At 38.7% G+C, this 20,146-nt stretch overlaps 1 protein-coding gene across 1 annotated transcript in view; it reads right to left on the reverse strand.

The window, feature by feature from the left end:
- Nucleotides 1-2,926: 2,926 nt before the first annotated feature.
- LOC126106372 (uncharacterized) overlaps nt 2,927-20,146 on the reverse strand; it is an 88,910-nt gene continuing 71,690 nt past the window's right edge. The window contains exons 12-14 of the mRNA XM_049912635.1: nt 12,451-12,588; nt 9,019-9,105; nt 2,927-3,535 (exon numbers count right to left, since the gene is read on the reverse strand). Coding sequence (XP_049768592.1) covers nt 3,371-3,535; nt 9,019-9,105; nt 12,451-12,588 — 390 coding nt within the window. The 3' untranslated portion in view covers nt 2,927-3,370. The remainder of the gene's footprint in view (nt 3,536-9,018; nt 9,106-12,450; nt 12,589-20,146) is intronic.

A 20,146-nucleotide genomic window follows, 5' to 3' on the forward strand; every position in this document is an offset into this window, starting at 1 on the left:
CAAAACTATTGTTACACATTCTCAAGATTACAGCAACATCATTTTTACTACCTGAAATAGCTTGTGTGTTGTAATTGTTTTAACACACCAGAGAATTTCTGCTATTGTTACAGCCTCTTTTAACATAAATTCTTCAACTCCATGTGGACAATTTGTTGTTGAAGGTAATGCAGATACTTTAGATTCTGAAGATGATGATACAAAGAAGTAAGTGGCTCAGAAGTAGTAGATGACACGGTAGCAGTTGACCTCTCTGGCTGAAAAAACACTTCGAGCTGAAATTACGTGCTCTTACTTAGTGCGTTGAGAATGCTTTTTCCCCTTCATGTGGCTAAAAAGCACCAGACATCTCATACTACTTAAAGATATTTGGCTACAGAAGTAACTGCAAAAGGCTACAGAAGGTTCACCAGGCACAGGTTCAAGCCAGTCCTTTAAATTTGGATGACTCTTCAGAATATCTTAATAAAATTTCTTTAAATTAGACATCATAGCACTACTGATCTTTAAAAGAAGAACAAAATACTTACACTTACACCACTTTACAAACCCCCCCCCCCCCCCCCCCCCCCCCCATTATTGTTGTTCTGTCCGCACTGGTGGCAAACATTTCTCGTAGTGTATTCACATCATCTGTAAGGCTGTTTGTCATATAGTTTCTGTATCATCTGCTACGTTACCTCCAGTGATGAGGGAACAGGAATGACACGTGCTACTGCACTATTAGTACTAAAAGCAGGTTCCTGCAATCAAAGTGAAAGGCTTTGCCATGACTGGTGGATGAAAACATACTAGAGAAGAAATGGCAGTAATAACTTGGTACAGCACCTAAATATAGCTCTGGTTTTCATAATTTTACTTGGATGTCATCCACCAATTTTGAATACCTGGAAATGTGGTAGCATTACTTTTTGCTAATTCAGAGCCTTGCATACCACACTATTTTCACATTTCAAAGCAAATCTCAAGTTGTACCTGAAGTTTGTGGAGCACTGGTGGAAGTCCTGAAGGCTTGTGTAATTAATCAAAAACGTCATTAGATACACATATTACCACATTTTTATTCAGTTGGTATGATTCCGCACAAATCATCAAAAACTATCGCCTCAACAATGTTGTTAGTTTCTGAATTGCTTATGAATGTGATGGGGAATGAACACCTGTTTAGCCACAGCATTTAGTTTTCTTTGGTTCATGAATATCATCACGAAACTGCGTGAATGCATAGCTGTACCATACTATGTTGTCCAACAGTGTCTGCACCACTGTTCATCACCTTCCTCTTTTCCCATCGATACTGGACGACATGCAACTATATTTATTTATTTTCAATGCAGTTGCTACTAGTACCAAACATAGCAGCAATTCTCTGCAGAGCATCTTTTCTTTGTGCTGTTCTTGTACTGCTTGATCCATACGGAACTTCAACCTGATGCAGTGATAACAACTCGACAGCCTGCTGCATTGTCTGCTCCACTCAATACTACAAATGGAAAGAAAGTATGAAACAATCTGTACAGACACTGCTAGATACTTGGTTTTGTAATTCAAAACATGTTTCGAGATGGTGTCCACGAGTAGCAACTGGAAATATATTTTGAAAACATGTTTTAAGCTCAGTGTGTACATGGCTTCACAACTCCTCATGACCATGAACCCTATCTACCACCCTTTCATTAAGGCAGAACAATAATGATCTTTTAATACAAATGATTTAAACAAAGTTTCTCAAAAACATAAATTTTTAATTACAAGCGGAGAATACACTAGGAGATAATGAACTAAAGGTTGGGAAAAAAGTATGTAAAATAAATAAGATCAGATTGAATGAGATTATACAATTTCATCAATTTTGAGATGCGTAATGCATTTTTATGTTGGCTTCAGGTCTGATGTTGAAAACACATATTTGCTAAAGTTGGCTGTGAAAACACCTTGTAAACATATAGTAATGTTATACTCAAAATGATATTTTTACCTTACTTTTCTTGTAAAATTCTAATTGTGAAAATAAAATTTAGTCACTGGCACATATCAATCTGAAGAAAACCATTATTTAACCAATCCAAATGTGAAAATAAAATTTAATCACTGGCACATATTAACCTTAATAAAATCATTATTTAACACTACACTTGTAACAACTACAAACCGTGTTGCAATTGAAGTCTCCATTACCCTTCATCCACATATTGATGTCAACATTGGTCAATATTTATGGTATAACACCTACACATTTGAGCCAATTTTCAGTTGAATTCATAGAGAGATGAAGTAAACATGTATGATCATGGATCGCAGTCAGTGCATTTGTGGAAGAAGTTGGTAGAGTATAGCACTCCAGGTACTTCGAAATTAGTTTTTAAGTACAGTATGAAAGCTTAGGCAAATATATCCATAAATGCATTTCTTCCTGGTAAAGTTCCAAAAAAACTGGAAAACTTTCATGTCACTCCACTGTTCCCAAGGCAATGTGATTTGAAGAATCCACCTTGGAAATACAAATGACATGCAGCCGATCTTAAGTTTCGAAACAAGAACCAAAATAGCATTGGAGACAATGTGTGGTCACCGTATCCATACTGGCCACAATGCCCTTTGATGTTTGATTAAAATACTGCCAAGTAACGGAGTTGTACCAAGATTCCCTGAGAATTCCAAGTTTTCCAGAAGAATTTACCTTTACTGAGTGTAATAATAATAATAATAATAATAATAATATTTTGCAAATGTATTAAGGAGAACAATGTAACGGAACAAAGTATTGCATGAGACAAAAGCCTAAGAAAAACTTGTGTGTGCGACTGTGTGAAAATGTGAACTATATAAACCAGATATATTTACAAACTTACTCAAATATCAGACTCATAAGCAGGAAAATCAATATAGATGCAAAGTAATATAGTATATAATTTATTACATCACAGTCTTGTACACATATACTAATAACATCAACAATAATGACACTGATATCTCACTCCTCTGAATGAATTTACAAAGTTGTAGACCTATAGGAACATATGAAAATAAATTCCATGCTTATGTACATATAGATACATCAGTTTTTGCAGTTCCATTTTTCTTCATTTACATTGGAACTTTCAGTGCAATCTTTAAAAAAGCTGCTAGCATTTAACGCAATGGTATTCCTCTACAGGACTAAAAAATGTCTTCCCTCACACTGACATAAAACACAAGTAAATTTTTAATAAGAAAGAAAGAAAATACCAATAAAAAGATCATTATCTTATTTCTAAGCATGCACTTTTTTATAGTTCTTCCATGTTAACTGAAGTGTGTGAGACAATGATGCCTCAAATGGTAAATTTTCCTTGATTTCTGTGTGCAAAAGCTGTCAGCAATTACACATTCAGGGGTGAAGCAGGGTCATTGTTTGTATTTCTTCCATCATTTCCATTCGTATCTCTGGCATGTCGTCCTGGGAGAACTCCAACTTAGCATCACGTGTAATGCATTCTGCATACTTGCACATGAAGACACCACAGTCACTGTTGTTGCTTTGTTTCGGGATATCCTAAACATAAAGGGAAAAAAATGTTACGAAGTTTCTAATATATGTGCAATCCAAGCATGAACCACAATTTTAGATCACACTCTGTACAGCACTGAATTTCAGAAACCACAAAAAGATCAAAAATTGTGCAGCCAACAGAAACTGTTTAACTAACACTGTCTTCAGATACTTATGGCTTCTCTGTAAACACTTATTTCTCATGCCGGACATGTTTCAGACAAAAGTCTATTTTCAACAGGTGTTCTCTCAAAGAGAAATGAAAACACAATATCACAATAAACATAATAAAAGCATTTATGTAGGTACAAATATTTGCACTATATCCAAATACTTTTATTGTATTTATTTCAATATTGTGATTTCGTTTCTCCTCAATAGGACAAGTATTGAAAATGAAAATGGACTATGGTCCAAAACATGCTCAGTATGAGAAATACAAGTTTCTAGAGCAATCTGTGTCACATGATACAGACAAAGTTATGGGAAAATCTAATATGCAAATTAGAGAGTCTATAACAAAGATGACAGTTTATGATACAGGAGGGCAGGCCAAAAGCTGAATACATGAATGTGACAAGCCACTGTAACTAGTTGACTCATTTACTTATTTAGCAAGCTAGATCACTAAAGATAGGAGACAGAAAGTAGTAATAAGAAGCAGAATTGTTCAAGCAAAAAGTGCCTTTGATAAAAAGAAGGAGATATCTTAAAAAGTAATCTTGCATGAATCAGAAAAAGGTACTGAAAGCATATATTCGGAATGAAGCAGTGTACAGCTGTGAGACTTTGACTCCTGGGACTGAGGAAAGGAAAAACAATAAATTCTTTTGACATGTAATGTTCCAGGTGCATCCTGAATATCAAACAAACTGATAATTTAGTAACACTGCTGGATATGCAACTGGAAGATATGGACATATCAATACGCGTAACACAACCTACATCTGGCGAGGGCAGTCGTGGTGAGAACAGTGCCAATATTGCCAGATACTCACGTGAAGCTCTGTATTGGGCAAATACACTGCCTGATAGCAGTTTTCTTTCTAAGCTGTCACGATCTGGCCCACCTCTACCTGCGAACTCTGACAGCTGTACTGTTTACCGTGTGTACAGTGCTACAAATTACAGATGTGTGATTTCATCTTCTGTTAAGCTTAATGGGACTTCAATTACTAAATGTGAGCTTATTGCCTTAGTGTTTGGATTGTCCATCCCTGGTAGCTGAATGGTTAGCATGAAGGATTGACAACCAGGAACCATTACTGTTTGGTTTGTGAATTAAAACACAATTTCAGTTTGGTATTACACACATTAATTATGTTCAATAAACATATTAATTATGTTCAATACACATTGCTGGTTCTAAGTGAGCATTATAACAGAGAAGTTCACAAATGAGGGCGAGTTCAGAATTCCGTGTACTGTTGACGCACGAGGGGGCTGCTAAAAACAATAACAGAGGGTTATGTCAGTGGAAGAAGAACTAGACGAACAGAAGTGAAGCCAATAGATCAAATTATAAAATACATCGACTTTAAGTCCTGCAAAGAAATGGAGGCAAGTGGATATAAAGGCTGAAGATCCTGCCAACCAATTTTCAGAAGTGAGGAGAGCTGCCTCAAGTGTCTGAAGATGGTAGCCTTTAATAAACCCAAGTTGGATTCTCACTTTGTTTTGCATTGAAGCAACTGTCTTAAGCAAAAACTACAACAGCAGCCAGTATTACAACCAAAGACAACTATTAAAAAAAGGTTTGAGGACTAATCTCTGACAATCAAGGACATTAGTGATACAGGGTGTTTCATTTTCTTGTTTTGGATTTGGCTGTTAGTTTCTAGATGTGCATATTATTGTAAAATATTGTTGAGAACCACAGGCCACAGGGATACTTAATTTGGGCTGCATGCAGCCTGCGGGTCTCCGTTCGATAACTGCCTTAGACAATTTGTCAAACAGACCTGCCATTCTTACATATGTGATAGCACAGCATTCCTTGCCTTCCATTTAACATTCATCAAGCAGAACTGGTGGTTTAAACCAGTACAATGCAATTCTTAAAACAAGTTGCTAAAGTTACCTCTGAAGATTAAAAGATTTCCAAGCACTGTTACAAATGAAACATTAGTAGTGCAGTGATCCCAGAATTTCTGTGTAAATTCTAGAGCCATTCAGCCTTCTACTGTCTCAAACACATGATATTCTAGATACAAGTGTGGGATGGTAAAACCATACCTACTGCACGTCACATTTGTGTGTGGAGGTTTAAAATCAGTTGCGGGAAGGAGGTAGATGTGGTGGTTGAACGGCACTGACAAGTACCTGTCGGGCAATCCATAGATGTGTTAGTGAGTGTATATGGAAGAAACATGGAACCTATATGCAGCTTTGTGCTTATTGTGTCACTGATTATTGTTATGTGATACAAGAACAGTTGGAAAAGTATTATTGTGGACTCTTGACTCAGCCTTGGTAGAGGCAAGACGTATTTTCCGATCATTCTAAGAAAGTCATGGTAGTCAAGCAAACTTTCTTTTAACTGTAACTCATTTTGTTTCTAATGTTCGACAGTACAAGGTACTTACAGAAAGTTACATATGTATGTTGAAAGTGTGAATTATATTGTGGATGAAAGTCAAATACATTGTAAACTGACAAAAAGGAAAGTTTGTATGTCTACTAATTTTATAAGTAGAAAGATGCTTAAAAGTTCCTGTACCTAGCGCTATTCGGCGGAGAAGTCACGAGATTTTCCAGCAGCTGACTTTCCCGTAAAGAAAAGGGGCTGCAAAATTCCAAGTAAGTCACCTCGTAAAGAAGTGGGATGTGGTTTGGGGAAATAAATCAGTATAACCCAGACCCACACTGACACTTTTATAAGTCAACAGAATGTTAAGAGTAATTCATTAATGAAGTGGTCAATAGCTCAGCATGTAATGTGTTTTGACAATAACATTACCTTATTTTGTATTGAAGAAAATGTTAAGTAACAAATGTGTTATCATATTTATTAATAAAAAAGTATAATTTTATTTTCAATTACTGGTCATATGAAAATAAATTAAATCAAACCTTATAAGCACAGACCCGAAAATGTAACATGAATTGTTTGGAAAATTTGCATTTTTTTTTTTTTAATGATTAGACAAATTTAAAAGTTGGTTTGCTTTTGCAAAAACTTCAACAGAGTTATTCTGAAGTGGCCTATGCTTGTTTTGTTCTTTGGGTTCCATTTTAGCTTTCAATGAATGGCTGCTTCTGTATTGAAAAGCAGCACCATTTTCAGCTTCTGATTTAAGGTCCCATCCACTTCAATATGAGACCCCAGTGGCGGGATTTTTGAAACCATTTATACGATGATGAAGATTAAGGTCAAGGTATTGCACACTGCAGGGGCATTCACTGTAGTGGGCCCTTGTTTGCAAGTAATGAATCGAAAAAAGGTCCAGAATTTCGCAAGATGCTCTACAGCTTTAAAAATAGCAACTGTACTGTTACCATAGCATAACAATTACTGTGCAATACTCACAGGCAAAAGACTGTGAAATGAATCTTGTCAGGTGCTTTGAAGTTTCTTTATTTTTAAATCTTTATCAAAATTACTTTGTTATTTTTATCTAATTAACTGGTATAAACGTATTTTTTTTATTTCTGTTACTTTGTCACATCATACTAAACAGCATATTAACTGTTTCATTTATTCTCACTTCTTCTTCCTTTCACTGTTTTGCTACCTGAAATCTTTGTGCATGTAAATTTAATTACAAGAGGTGTTTGAAAAGTCTGTGCAAAGGGAGATGGCATCACTGGCACATATCGAGGTCATGTTTAGTTAGTAGCATCTTTGGAAAGAATGTACACCAAGTTTCAGCCATATTGGTCTATTTCTTTGTGTTTGGCATTTGTGTGAATCAAGGAAGTCAAGTGATTGTCAAAAAATGGACGAAAAAGAATTTCGTGTGGTGATTAAACATTACTTTATGAAAGGCAAAATGCCTCAGGAGACTAAAGAGAAGCTTGATAAACATTACAGTGACCCTGCACCTTCGATTAATACAGTTTATACGTGGTTTCAAAATTTTCAGAGTGGCCATATGGGCACAAGTGATGCTGGGGTTACGACTCCAGAAATCATTGAAAGAATCCATGACATGGTGATGGATGACAGAAGAGTTGGGGTGCATGAGATTGCTATTGCTGTGGGCATCTCGAATGAATGGGTACATAATATATTTCACATACAAATTTGGACATGAGATAGCTATCTGCAAGATGGGTTCCGCGATTGCTCATGCTTGACCAAAAACGGAAGTGTTTCAAGGATGGGTTGCAGCTGTTCAGGAAGAATCCACAGGACTTTAAGTGTCGTTTTGTCACTGTGGATGAAACATAGATACATTACTATACTCCTGAGACCAAAGAACAACTTAAAAAATGGTTTACCAAGGGAGAATCTGCACCAAAAAAGGCGAAGTACATTCCTTCAGCCGGAAAGATTATGGTGACTGTCTTTTGGGATTTGCAAGGGATAATCCTCATTGACTATCTGGAAAAGGGTAAAACTATTACAGGTGCATATTATTCATCATTACTGGACCATTTGAAAACTGAGCTGCAAGAAAAACGCCAGCGATTGGACCGCAAAAAAGTCCTTGTCCATCACGACAATTCACCAGCACACGCCTTAGCAGCTGTGGTCAAAAAATTAATGGAAATAGGATTCCAACTTGTTTCACATTCCCCCTATTCTCCAGACTTGGCTCCCTCGGTCTACTATTTGTTCCCCAATTTGAAGAAATGACTGGTGGGACAAAGATTTTATTCAAACGAGGTGGTGATTGCAGCAACCAATAGCTATTTTGCAGACTTGGACAATTCCAATTATTCGGAAGGGATAAAGAAATTAGAACAGTGTTGGATGAAGTGTATATGTCTAAAAGGAGACTATGTCGACAAATAAAAAAGGTTTACCCCAAACATGTAAGTAGTTTTAATTTTTGCACGGACATTTCAAATGCACCTCCTTTGTTGTAATTTTCATAATGAATGATAGATTGCTCTCACCATACAGTTGTCATTTTCATAATGAATGATAGATTGCTACTCACCATACAGTGGAGATATTGAGTAGCATATAGACAAAACAAAAGGCTGTCAAACAAGTTACCTTACACACACACACACACACACACACACACACACACACGAGAGCACTGACTGGTTGTCGATGGCCTCAGCAGGCAGACACTGTGTGTGTGTGTGTGTGTGTGTGTGTGTGTGTGTGTGTGTGTGTGTGTGTGTCAGAGATGGTTGAAATTCATGCTGTATGAGGGCGTTGTGTGTGCAGCAAATATGCACTGGCACAGTACAGATGTAGAAACAGATTCAATTTGGAATGAGACTTGATTGTAGCCAGAAAGGCTGCAAAATAACAAAAGGTAAAAACAAACACAAATACAACATGAGAACTCTCTACATAAACATACCTTCGCACACCGTATTTGCCATATTTCTTCACTTAGTGGCTCAACTGATCTCTGTGCACATTCTTCATTCAAGTAACTCCATATGGTCTGCAATAAAATTTAAAAATTACTACATGAATGTACTTATTTAGAATTATTTTCCTGGCATTCCTGAAATTATATCTATTCATTTTCTGCATAAGCATAAGGCCGTGTAAGCCTCAGTCATACACCACACGAAATACAACTACTATGAGTGGCAAATTTTGAACATATAGTAAAGCTGTAAAGGAAAATTGTTGGTAAAACATGAAACTTCCTGGCAGATTAAAACTGTGTGCCCGACCGAGACTCAAACTCGGGACCTTTGCCTTTCGCGGGCAAGTGCTCTACCATCTGAGTTACCAAAGCACGACTCACGCCCAGCCTCACAGCTTCACTTCTGCGAGTATCTCATCTCCTACCTTCCAAACTTTACAGAAGCTCTCCTGCGAACCTTGCAGAACTAGCACTCCTGAAAGAAAGGATATTGCGGAGACATGGCTTAGCCACAGCCTGGGGAATGTTTCCAGAATGAGATATTCACTCTACAGCGGAGTGTGCGCTGATATGAATCTTCCTGGCAGATTAAAACTGTGTGCCCGACCGAGACTCGAACTCGGGACCTTTGCCTTTCGCGAAAGGTTCTCTCCTTTGCCAGTTACTCCACAGTTTATGATACATTTCCATACAATCTGTGTTTGAGATGTGCATTGTCAGTAATTCCTTTCTCAAGTTTATATCCATGTTTCATACCAGCAGTGTTATTTTCAAAAGGAATGCTGTCTTTGCCTGTGCTAGTTTGCTTCTTATGTCCTCTCTGCCTCATCCAGTATTCATTATTTTGCTACCTTCCCCCAATTCTGATGTTAAGTTTATCATTAATCTCATTTCTGTTAATCCATTCGACAGCACCTGTAATTCTCCATCTCTTTCAGTAAGTATCCTTTCCTTTCCCTCGAATTTTAATTCTACTTACAAACCTTTCTCTTAGTTCCTTCAGCACTACTTCAATACACAGTTTGAATAGTACAGGATAAGGAGTACATCCCTCCCTTATGTCTAAAACTTCTCTTAGTCTCTCATTCTTGTTGTCCCTTCTCAGCCCTGGTATATATGGTATAATATCTGTCTTTCTCCATAGTGTATACCTATTTTTCTGAGGATATCAAACATCTCGCATCATTTCACATTGCCCAGCAATACTACTAGGTCAACCGATCCCATGAAGCTGTCTTGATTTTTCTTAATCCTATGAAAATACAACCAAAAGCAATAAACACGTGGGAGTTTGGATCACATCTGCTAAGATTCATTATGGAAGCCAACAAAATTATCAGTATACAATGAAGTGAAGACAGTATCGTCAGACTGAGTCTCACATCCACTATTGAGTGCAATGTCAGAAGTGTCCGTCCAATGCCTTCACCTTTATGCTGATGTGTTGTTGTTGTGGTCTTCAGTCCTGAGAAGGGTTTTATCCAGCTCTCCATGCTACTCTATCCTGTGCAAGCTTCTTCATCTCCCAGTACCTACTGCAGCCTTCTGAATCCGCTTAGTGTATTCATCTCTTGGTCTCCCTCTACGATTTTTACCCTCCACACTGCCCTCCAATACTAAATTGGTGATCCCTCGATGCCTCAGAACATGTCCTACCAACCGATCCCTTCTTCTAGTCAAGTTGTGCCACAAACTCCTCTTCTCCCCAATTCTATTCGATACTTCGTCATTAGTTATGTGATCCACCCATCTAATCTTCAGCATTCTTCTGTAGCACCACATTTCGAAAGCTTCTATTCTCTTCTTGTCTAAACTATTTATCATCCACATTTCACTTCCATACATGGCTACACTCCATACAAATACTTTCAGAAACGACTTCCTAACACTTAAATCAATACTTGATGTTAACAAATTTCTCTTCTTCAGAAACACTTTCCTTGCCATTGCCAGTCTGCATTTTATATCCTCTCTACTTCGACCAACATCAGTTATTTTGCTCTCCAAATCTGGGTATTTCTCGTGAGGCAGGGTAGTCCTTCGGAGGCTCACTCAATTCACTAGTGAGGAATCTCTTGCGGGATTTAAGTCTGCTACGTCCACATGAAGAACCATGCAGCGGGTGGCACTAGTCGAAAATCTGTTTAAATTTTTCTGTATGTTCGTGCGCAATTCTTCGGGATTCAGGGGATGAGAATCCAGCTGCTTTGTATATTTTCCCAAGTGGAGTGGGTTTCATGCAGCCTGTTGTTAGCCTGCATGTTTCATTAAGGACTGTAGTGACTTTTTTGGCATGTGTGGATCGGGACCATACAGGGCATGCATATTCTGCCGTGGAGAAGCAAAGTCCTTGAACAGTTGTTCGTAATACAGTCGGACTAGCTCCCCATTTACTATTCGTCAGTTTTCTTAGAATATTGTTCCTGGCAGCAAGTTTTTGGCAGGTTTTTTCACAGTGATATCTGTACATCAGTGATCTATCCAGCACGACACCAAGGTATGTTGGTTTGTCCGTATGGTCCAGTTTGTTGCCATTCCAGGTGACATTCAGCTTCCTGTTTGCCTGTTTTGTGTGGAGGTGGAAAGCGCTAACCTGTGTCTTAGATGGATTTGGTTTGAGGGAGTTCTCTTTATAGTATTCAGACATTACGTGTAGCGAGCTTTCTAATTTCCCTTCTACTTCCTCAAAGCTATTTCCTTGCGTTGTAATGGCCAGATCATCGGCATACAAGAAATGGGTAGTACGTTCCGGTGTTGGTTGATCATTGGTGTATAGGTTAAATAGTAGGGGGGCCAGCACACTGCCCTGGGCGAGACCGTTCTTTTGTCGACGCCATCGGCTTTTTTTTCCGTCCAGCATTACATAGAACTGTCTGTTTTGCAGCAGAGATTCACTGATTTTTGTGAACTGATGATCCTTAAATGTGCAGTACAGTTTTTCTATGAGCTTTCTGTGGTTGACGGTGTCGTATGCAGAACTTAAGTCCACCAGTGCTACACCTGTTATTTGTTTGTTTTCAAACCCTTCCTCTATGTGTTCTGTGAGTGCTAGGATTTGACTGGTGCATGATTTCCTGGGTCTGAATCCAGCCTGTTGGGGAATGAGCTTTCAGTCTGTGATATTTGCTATGCGGTTTAGGATTATTCATTCGTACAGTTTGTACGGATGGCACAGGAGTGCTATTGGGCGGTAGTTTTTCGGCTGACCTGCGTCTTTCGGAAGGTACTCAAAAGTTGATATGTTTGTAATATTTCTATATTCTTGAATATTCAACATATAAATAAATAGTAGCACTCCCAATAGAAGAGTTCACAATAAAAGTGCTTTCAATGCCAAGTGCTGTTCTTCACTGATGACCCTGCTTTCGGATTTGGACTAGAGAGTGGTTACAACACAAAAATGTTTTCTCTTACCTTCAGACATGACTCATTCTCTCCTCCCATACTGTCGTAATACACAAGTGTCTGCTTTCGGAAATCCACAGCTGCCATACACCAATGCGTTCCCAGGTGAACCGGAATTATCAAAATGTCATGTTTGAATACATCTACCTGTAAGTGGCAAAATAACAAAACTTAGCATTTCAGATCACACAACAGAGGAATTAAATCCCATTACCAAATGATAGCATTATGTTGGGAAACAGATTTAAAATACACACACACACACACACACACACACACACAAGCACCCCTCCATGATGAAAATAAACCTGTAATAAGAATGCTATACTCAGACAATACATCTGCCCAAGACTGGTCAAGCATTTCCCACTGGTTATTTTGCATGTTAAATTCAAACAGTTGTAAAAGCTACACACAACTGCAGTGAGAATCATGGAATCTCACCAAAACAAGGATTTTTATCAAGGGTTTCATATTTGTGGACCAATCAAATGTAAAAACCCCCATCCTCTTCCATTTTCAGCTGTTAATGTAGAGTGCTGAAGATGGAACTTTTACATTTAAATGTGAAAGTTGCACGGAAAAAAAATAAAAAAGAAGAAGAAGAAGAAGAGAAGGAAGGAAGATTTAGAGTTAAATATCCCCTTGAGGAAGAAGTCATTATGGGCAAAATGGAAACAGAATCAAAGTCAAATGGCTTGAGAAAGGTGAGTTTTCTATACAATTTATTTAGATCTACATCTACAACCATACTCTGCAAAACACTATGAAGTGCATGGCAGAGGGTATGTCCCAATTTAACAGCTGTTAGGACTTTTTAGCATTCCATTAACATATGGTACAAGGGAAGAATGACTGCTTAAATACTTCTTTACATGCTGTAATTAGTCTTTGCCTCTGTGATCTCCATGGGAGTGATACAGACGGGGTTGTAATATATTACTGGATCCATCATGTAAAGATGTTTCAAGACACTTTCTAAGTACGTTTTTGGGAGACAGTTTATGTCTAGTGGCCATTTGTACCGCCCTTCTTCATAACCATCAAATATCCAAGTCAATCCTATTTGATACAGGTTCCACACCCCTGAGCAACATTCTAAGATGGGTTGCACGAATGTTTTGAATGCAGTCTCCTTTGTAGATTGATTGCACTTCCTTACTATTCTGCCTGTGAATCACTGTCTGTCACCTAATTTATGTGTAACTGAGCCTATATGGTTGTTCCATTTCACATCCCCATAAATTTTTACACTCATCTATTTTTTTGAGTTGGCTGATTCCATCTGTGACTCACTTGCAATAAACACTATTTCAGGTCACTTTTGTCCCACTGGGCATTATCAAGCAATTTGGAGGTAAGAACAACAACAAAAGTTGTGGACACTTCAATTAAAAGAAGAAGTAATAATAAAACACAGGACAGTGGCCACAAGCAGATGCAAAGTTCCTGTGACAAAGCAGAAAACTGATGATGAAAATGGCTACAAAAATATCCAACACTATGTTCAAGAATCATTTAAGCAGTACGTTAGGAAAGGCTCAAACAGCAGATCTGGTACTTCTAAAGGTAGGGTATGGTCAATAGCATATGCAAGTCTGACAAAAATCATAATACGAAAAATATACTATTGTATGCACTCACTTTTCTTATTAAGATCTCAGGACTAGCAAGCTACATTAAATCTCTCCTCTACACAGAATCTATGGCTGCCATTGGAGTTAATCAACGAGCCAGCAGGACGTTGGTGAGATACAACAATTTGTGATACTATCACAGTGTGGTGCTAACAGATTATGTCCATAATGGGCAAACTGTCATGGGAGCACACTACAGAAATCTCCTAATGCATTTACAGGAGCCTGTTAAGACAAAGGCAACTAAAGCTGTCCGAAGGAGTGGTTTTGCTGCATCACAATGCCCCAGCTCATTCTGCACAAAACACAGCCCCCTATGCTGCTTCTTTTGGCTGTCAAATGTGAACTCCCCCTCCACCTATTCTCCTGACATGGCACCCATAAACTAGTGACTTCGTCCTCTAGGATAAAGAAATCATTATGTGGTGGCAGTCATTCCAGACTGATAATGAGGAAAAAATGAAGAAGTCACTAGGTACTGGGTGCTGTGTCAGGAAAATATGGGGAGGGGAAGTCCACATTTGATAGCCCAAAGAAGCAGCACAAGTGGCTGTGTTTTGGGCAGAATGAGCTAGGAGAAAACCAAGTCACAAAAAAACTTTGGAAAAATATCAACAAAAATATCAGTGTGTCTCTACAAAATATTCCTGAAGACATATGGAGAAATGAAAGAATCTCACAATAATGGAAGAGGGCCATCAACCACCCACTCCACAAGAAAGGGTCCAAAACAGACAACAGCTACAGAGAGATCTCACTCACTTAGTAAAATACGAACAAGATATTCTCTAAAATCCTACTAAACACAGCAGAACCCAACTATATTATCAACTTGGAGATTACCAGCAAGTTTAAGGAAAGGAATATCCAGTCCAGAAAAAAAAAAAAAAAAAAACTAAACCTAAAAAACATAATGGCCCGCCAAAACTCAAGTGGAAGACAATATGTGTCCATTTTCGTGGACTTGATAGACCAGAGACAAGAAATCCCTCATTCCTGTACTAAAGGAACTAAATGTAGACAATATAACCACACCCCCAGCCAGAGAAACCGTTACCAACGTATACTCGAGAGCTATCTTTGGCTCTTTTGAGATAAAAAACTGGTGTACAGCAAGGACACAGACTCTCCCCACTGCTAATTAACTACATCCCAGAAAAAGTGACAGTGGAACACAAAGTCCTGTAGTGGAATCCTTCTAGGAACAAAACACAAAAGCATCAAAGTCAACTGCCTAGTTTTTTCAGATGATGCGGGCCTACTGACAGAGACCTGGAAAGATGCCAAAAAACAGACACCTTCAAACTACAAAAATGGACACAAAGAATAGATCTCAATAGCTTCTTCAAAAAGACCAAGATAACAAAAAATCAAAACATTTTAAGGTGAGAGAACAACAAATTTCTAGGAGAACTGATCAGCTGTAATGGTCTCGAGACAACAATGGAATCTACAAGAAATAAAGCTTAACTGGCCTTCCACCTCACCAGAAACACGTTCTCTTATGGAATGCAAAAATAAGACGTTATATAACGGTAATCAAAGTGAAATGCCTTACAGAGAGTTAAAACATTGTCCATACCAATTGTGGCCAAAAGGCTGGAGATCAAAGAAAGGAAAATAGTAAGAAAAATCCTAGCCCCTCAAGTGCCATAACAACAACCTAATCCACATTCAAAATGAAGCCTTTTACCAAATAAACCAAAATCCCTCAAACACAATGACGAAAAGAAAAAGAAGATGGATTTCATGGACATGTCCTAAGAATGAATCCCGAAGACCAACCCCTGCCCCTCCCCTTGGCTAAAAGAAAAGCAATAAATATTAAAAACTTACAAAGTGGTTGATCTAATGTACTCCAAAGTCAGGTGAAATGAAAAAGGAAGAAAGTAGTAACTAATAAAACCTCTCACAATTGCAAAATGCTGTTGTAATCAGTGTCTACACCAGGGCTTCCAAACGTGTGGTCCGCAGACCCCTTAGGGGTCCGCCGGCTCTTTCTAGGGGTCCGCGGCCCCCTTTCACCAAATCGTGTAAAATAATGAGTACAATTATTGAATAAAAATGTGAAAATCAAATCCGTCACTATTTTTTTTCGTGTGATAAACATGTGTACTTTTACTTCAGGTCGTATTCCTAAGCAGCCTTCACGGTTCCTAAGTGAGAATGCTTACTCGTTTAGTGCCGGAGAATGCGGCTTCTCTGATCGACTGTTTCGCAACAATACGGGGGTCGTTTGTGCGCCGGCTCACGACGCTAGATGCGCTGAAACCTTTTACGCATGCGCAGAGCGAGCTTTGTCGACCAATCACAGTGCTCGCTGGCACGCATGCGGCCCCGTGCATCATTAAATGTTAAACTTGCTTTGTCAGTGTACTACCTATTTCATAAGTCGATTTTTGACCATTTTATTACTTCTAACATGGATCGGTGGCTGAAGTCAGGATCATTGAAGAAGGGTGCAGTTTCTCCATCGCCTTCACAACAAGGGAAGTTTCCATTTGAAATGAAGGAGGAGGGAGGACAACCAAAGGAAGAACAATCACACGAAGCTCCACAGCCAGATTTATTATGTGAAAATGCTGCAAATACTACCAAGAAGCGTGAATACAACGAAAGCTATTTAGAAATGGGCTTTATGGAGACAAAGGAGGGTAAAGCTCAGGGTGTAATTTGTGCGCAAGTCCTTCCGAACAGTTCAATGGTTCAAGTTAAATTGCGCCGTCATTTTGAAGATACTCACCCGGATTTCCAGGCTAAAGACATCGATTTTTTTTTTCAAAAAGAAGAGACCTGAACTAGCTGTTTCTCAGCATTGCATGAAAACTCATGCAAAAACAATTAACGAAAATTCATTAAAAGCTTCTTTCTTGGTTAGTTATCGAGTGGCAAAAACAGGCAAAGCTCATACCATTGCAGAAAATCTAATAAAGCCATGTGTTAATGATATTGTTTCTTGCATGCTAGATGAAAAGGCAGTAAAGCTTGTATCTTCAGTGCCATTATCAAACAATACTACCAAGAGACGTATTGTTGACATGTCAAATGATGTGAAAGACACTCTTGTTTCTTGCATTCAACACAATTCATTTTCTCTGCAGATAGATGAATCCACTGAGGTTGCAGGATTAGTGATTTTATTGGCTTCTGTCCATTATGAATATTCTGGATGTTTTGAGGAGGACCTCTTATTGTGCAGACCACTACCGGCCAACGCAAAAGGTGCTGAAATATTCCGTCTACTGGATGATTTTTTAAGGACTAACAAAGTTTCATGGTCTGATTTCATAGATGTGTGCACAGATGGTGCAAAAGCTATGACGGGTCCTACGGTCACAGCAATAACGAAAATAAAAGAAACGCCAAGAGTTGCAGCAGCAGTCATTGTGCTCTCCACAGATATGCTTTAGCTACGAAACGAATGCCTGTTTCGTTCAAGAAAGTTTTAGACAAATCTATTCAAATCATTAACTAAATAAAATCAAGGCCATTGAAGTCAACACTTTTCACATTACTGTGCGAAGATATAGGAAGCCTTCATCGTTCCCTACTTCTCCACACAGAAGTGAGGTGGTTCTCACGTGGGAATGCACTCTCTCGGTTGTACGAATTAAGATTGGAAGTCTTAGCTTTCCTTTTGGAGCATAACACCAAATTAGCAGACCTTATTAATGACGAAAACTGGCAGTGTATACTTGCCTATTTGTCAGATATTTTCTCCAAAATGAACTAAATGAATATGTCACTCCAAGGGAAAAGTGAAACAAAGGTCACTGCTATCGACAAAGTTCGAGCATTCAAGAGGAAAATCATTTTTTGAGCAGAGAATGTTGCGGAAGGGGATGTCAAGTGTTTTCCTCTTCTCAAGGAGTTTTTGAAAAACAAAACATTGACGCTTGGAAAGAATTTGTTTCATCAAATCTTGGAATATCTCCGAAGCTTGATGTTATTGTTGGAGCATTATTTCCCAACAGCTAAAGATGAGAAGATGCAGAAATATGAATGGGTGGTCAACCCATTCACTGTATCCAAAAGCTGAACATTCTATAATCAAATGAATATGAGTTGTTGATAGAAATTGCCACAGATCCTACCTTGAAATCAAGTTTTGACATTGATGGTCACTCACACTTTAGGATCCGTTTGGATAACAAGAAATACTACCCCCTTGTTGAAGAGGTGAAACGTGTACTTCTTCCGTTTGCCACAACGTACATGTGTCAATCTGGATTCTTGATCTGTGCTGCCCACAAAAGTAAGTACCGAAGCTGTCTAGATGCGGAACAGACATCCATCTCCATTTGTCAAGAACTGAACCCAACTTTTCAAAATTGTGTCAGCAGAAGCACCCTCAACCATCACATTAGGATTCCATTATTATTCCTACAGAGTCATCTATAGTAAAGAAGAAAGCATTTTTCTTTGTAGATGCTCAGTGAACGTACCTGAACTATGACTCTGTAGGAACTTTGTTTCTGTCTTCTATCATTTACAAAATAATTATTAATTGAATTCTGTTGGCATTGATATTTTTGTTACAAAAATTAAAATGATCTCTAAAGCTAATTTCTTTTCTTTACAATATATTCCATCCTCTCAGTTACAAATATGGCCTGCCTATACTTCAGTTACAATTACTTGCTATTATTCTGACACTATATTGTGCCAACTGGCTGCGAGCGTAAACAAATGAGGACTTTTCACGTGCCACCTTGTAAAAGGTAAACCTCCTCTGCCAGAATTGTTTCCTTTGAGAAAAAAAGTCTTATGTTCTGTGAAATGCTTTGTCTTCTTATATAAAAATAAGAGAGTCTGTTTGTTTGTTTTCCTAATTTGTTTACAGTCGAGACTGACTGCCACGATATAGTGTCCAAGTAGTAGTTGAAGTTGTCAGCTGTGGCTAAACTGTTGCCATGCCGCCTGTCAGTTGCCAGCTACCAACTGACAGTACACTGTTGCAATGCCGCCTGCTTGCTGCCGGCTATGGACCGACAGCTGCCGTTCAGTAGATACGCAAAGACGTAAAAGTAACTAGACTTTTCGAGCTGTTTACATGAGTAAGAAAATCGATTGTGGAACTGGAAAACGGCTTTAAGCAGATTTCCAGAATCAATTTTGAAGTGTTTACCTGACCAACCAAAAGTGGAACTGAGACATCGGCTTATGAAATCTGGTTTCGGAAACGCATGCAAACTGGGTGACTGTATTCCCACACATTGCACAACAGATGTCATAATAGTCCTTTAAAGGCAATTCATTGGACTCTTTTCATTCGTGATGTGTTTGTATCCCGAATCATGAGTCTGCTTCTTTTCTTCACAGCCGTGCGGAATGGCCGCAGAGTCTTAGGTGCCATGTCGTCGTGGATTGCGCGGCCGCTCCCGCCGGAGGTTCGAGTCCTCCCTCGGGTGTGTGTGTGTGTGTGTGTGTGTGTGTGTGTGTGTGTTGTCCTTAGCGGAAGTTAAACTTAGGTTAATAGTGTGTAAGGCTAGGGACTGATGGCCTCTGTAGTTAAGTGCCATAGACATACATTTGAACATTTTCACGAAAAACCACACACACTCACACGTTACGAAATATGCATGCTCCTTACACAACAGTAGCGAAACAGAGGAAGTGAACAGAACACAAGTGGTAGCTTGTCAACAGCGAACAGTTTGGACGTGACGTTGATTGCTCTTGGAGGAAGGCAGCTCCAACGTGTGAGATGTCAGTTAGCAAGTAATTTTAATCAGGCTATAGTGTGTTGAACAAAGGGAGTAAATCCACTAGTAAGTGTCTGGATAGAGTGGGAATTCAAATTGGATCGTTAATTTCAAGTCGGTCATCGGAAACATGGCACTTGCATTAAGAAGCTTTCAGTTCCCATGGGTTTCGCTCTGAAATTTGAAGTTACTGTGCTCTTGACTGACTTGGGGTCCGCCATGGATTTTCGACTGAAGAAGGGGTCTGCCAGCTGAAAAGGTTGGGAAGCCCTGGTCTACACAGTTAATACTGAACATTTAATTAATAAAGTTTATGATTCTCAGTGAAAATGAAAGTGAAGCACATGCATTTGCATGTTGACT

This window comes from Schistocerca cancellata, chromosome 10 (assembly GCF_023864275.1).
Source record: "Schistocerca cancellata isolate TAMUIC-IGC-003103 chromosome 10, iqSchCanc2.1, whole genome shotgun sequence".
NCBI classification, from domain to species: Eukaryota; Metazoa; Arthropoda; class Insecta; order Orthoptera; family Acrididae; genus Schistocerca; species Schistocerca cancellata.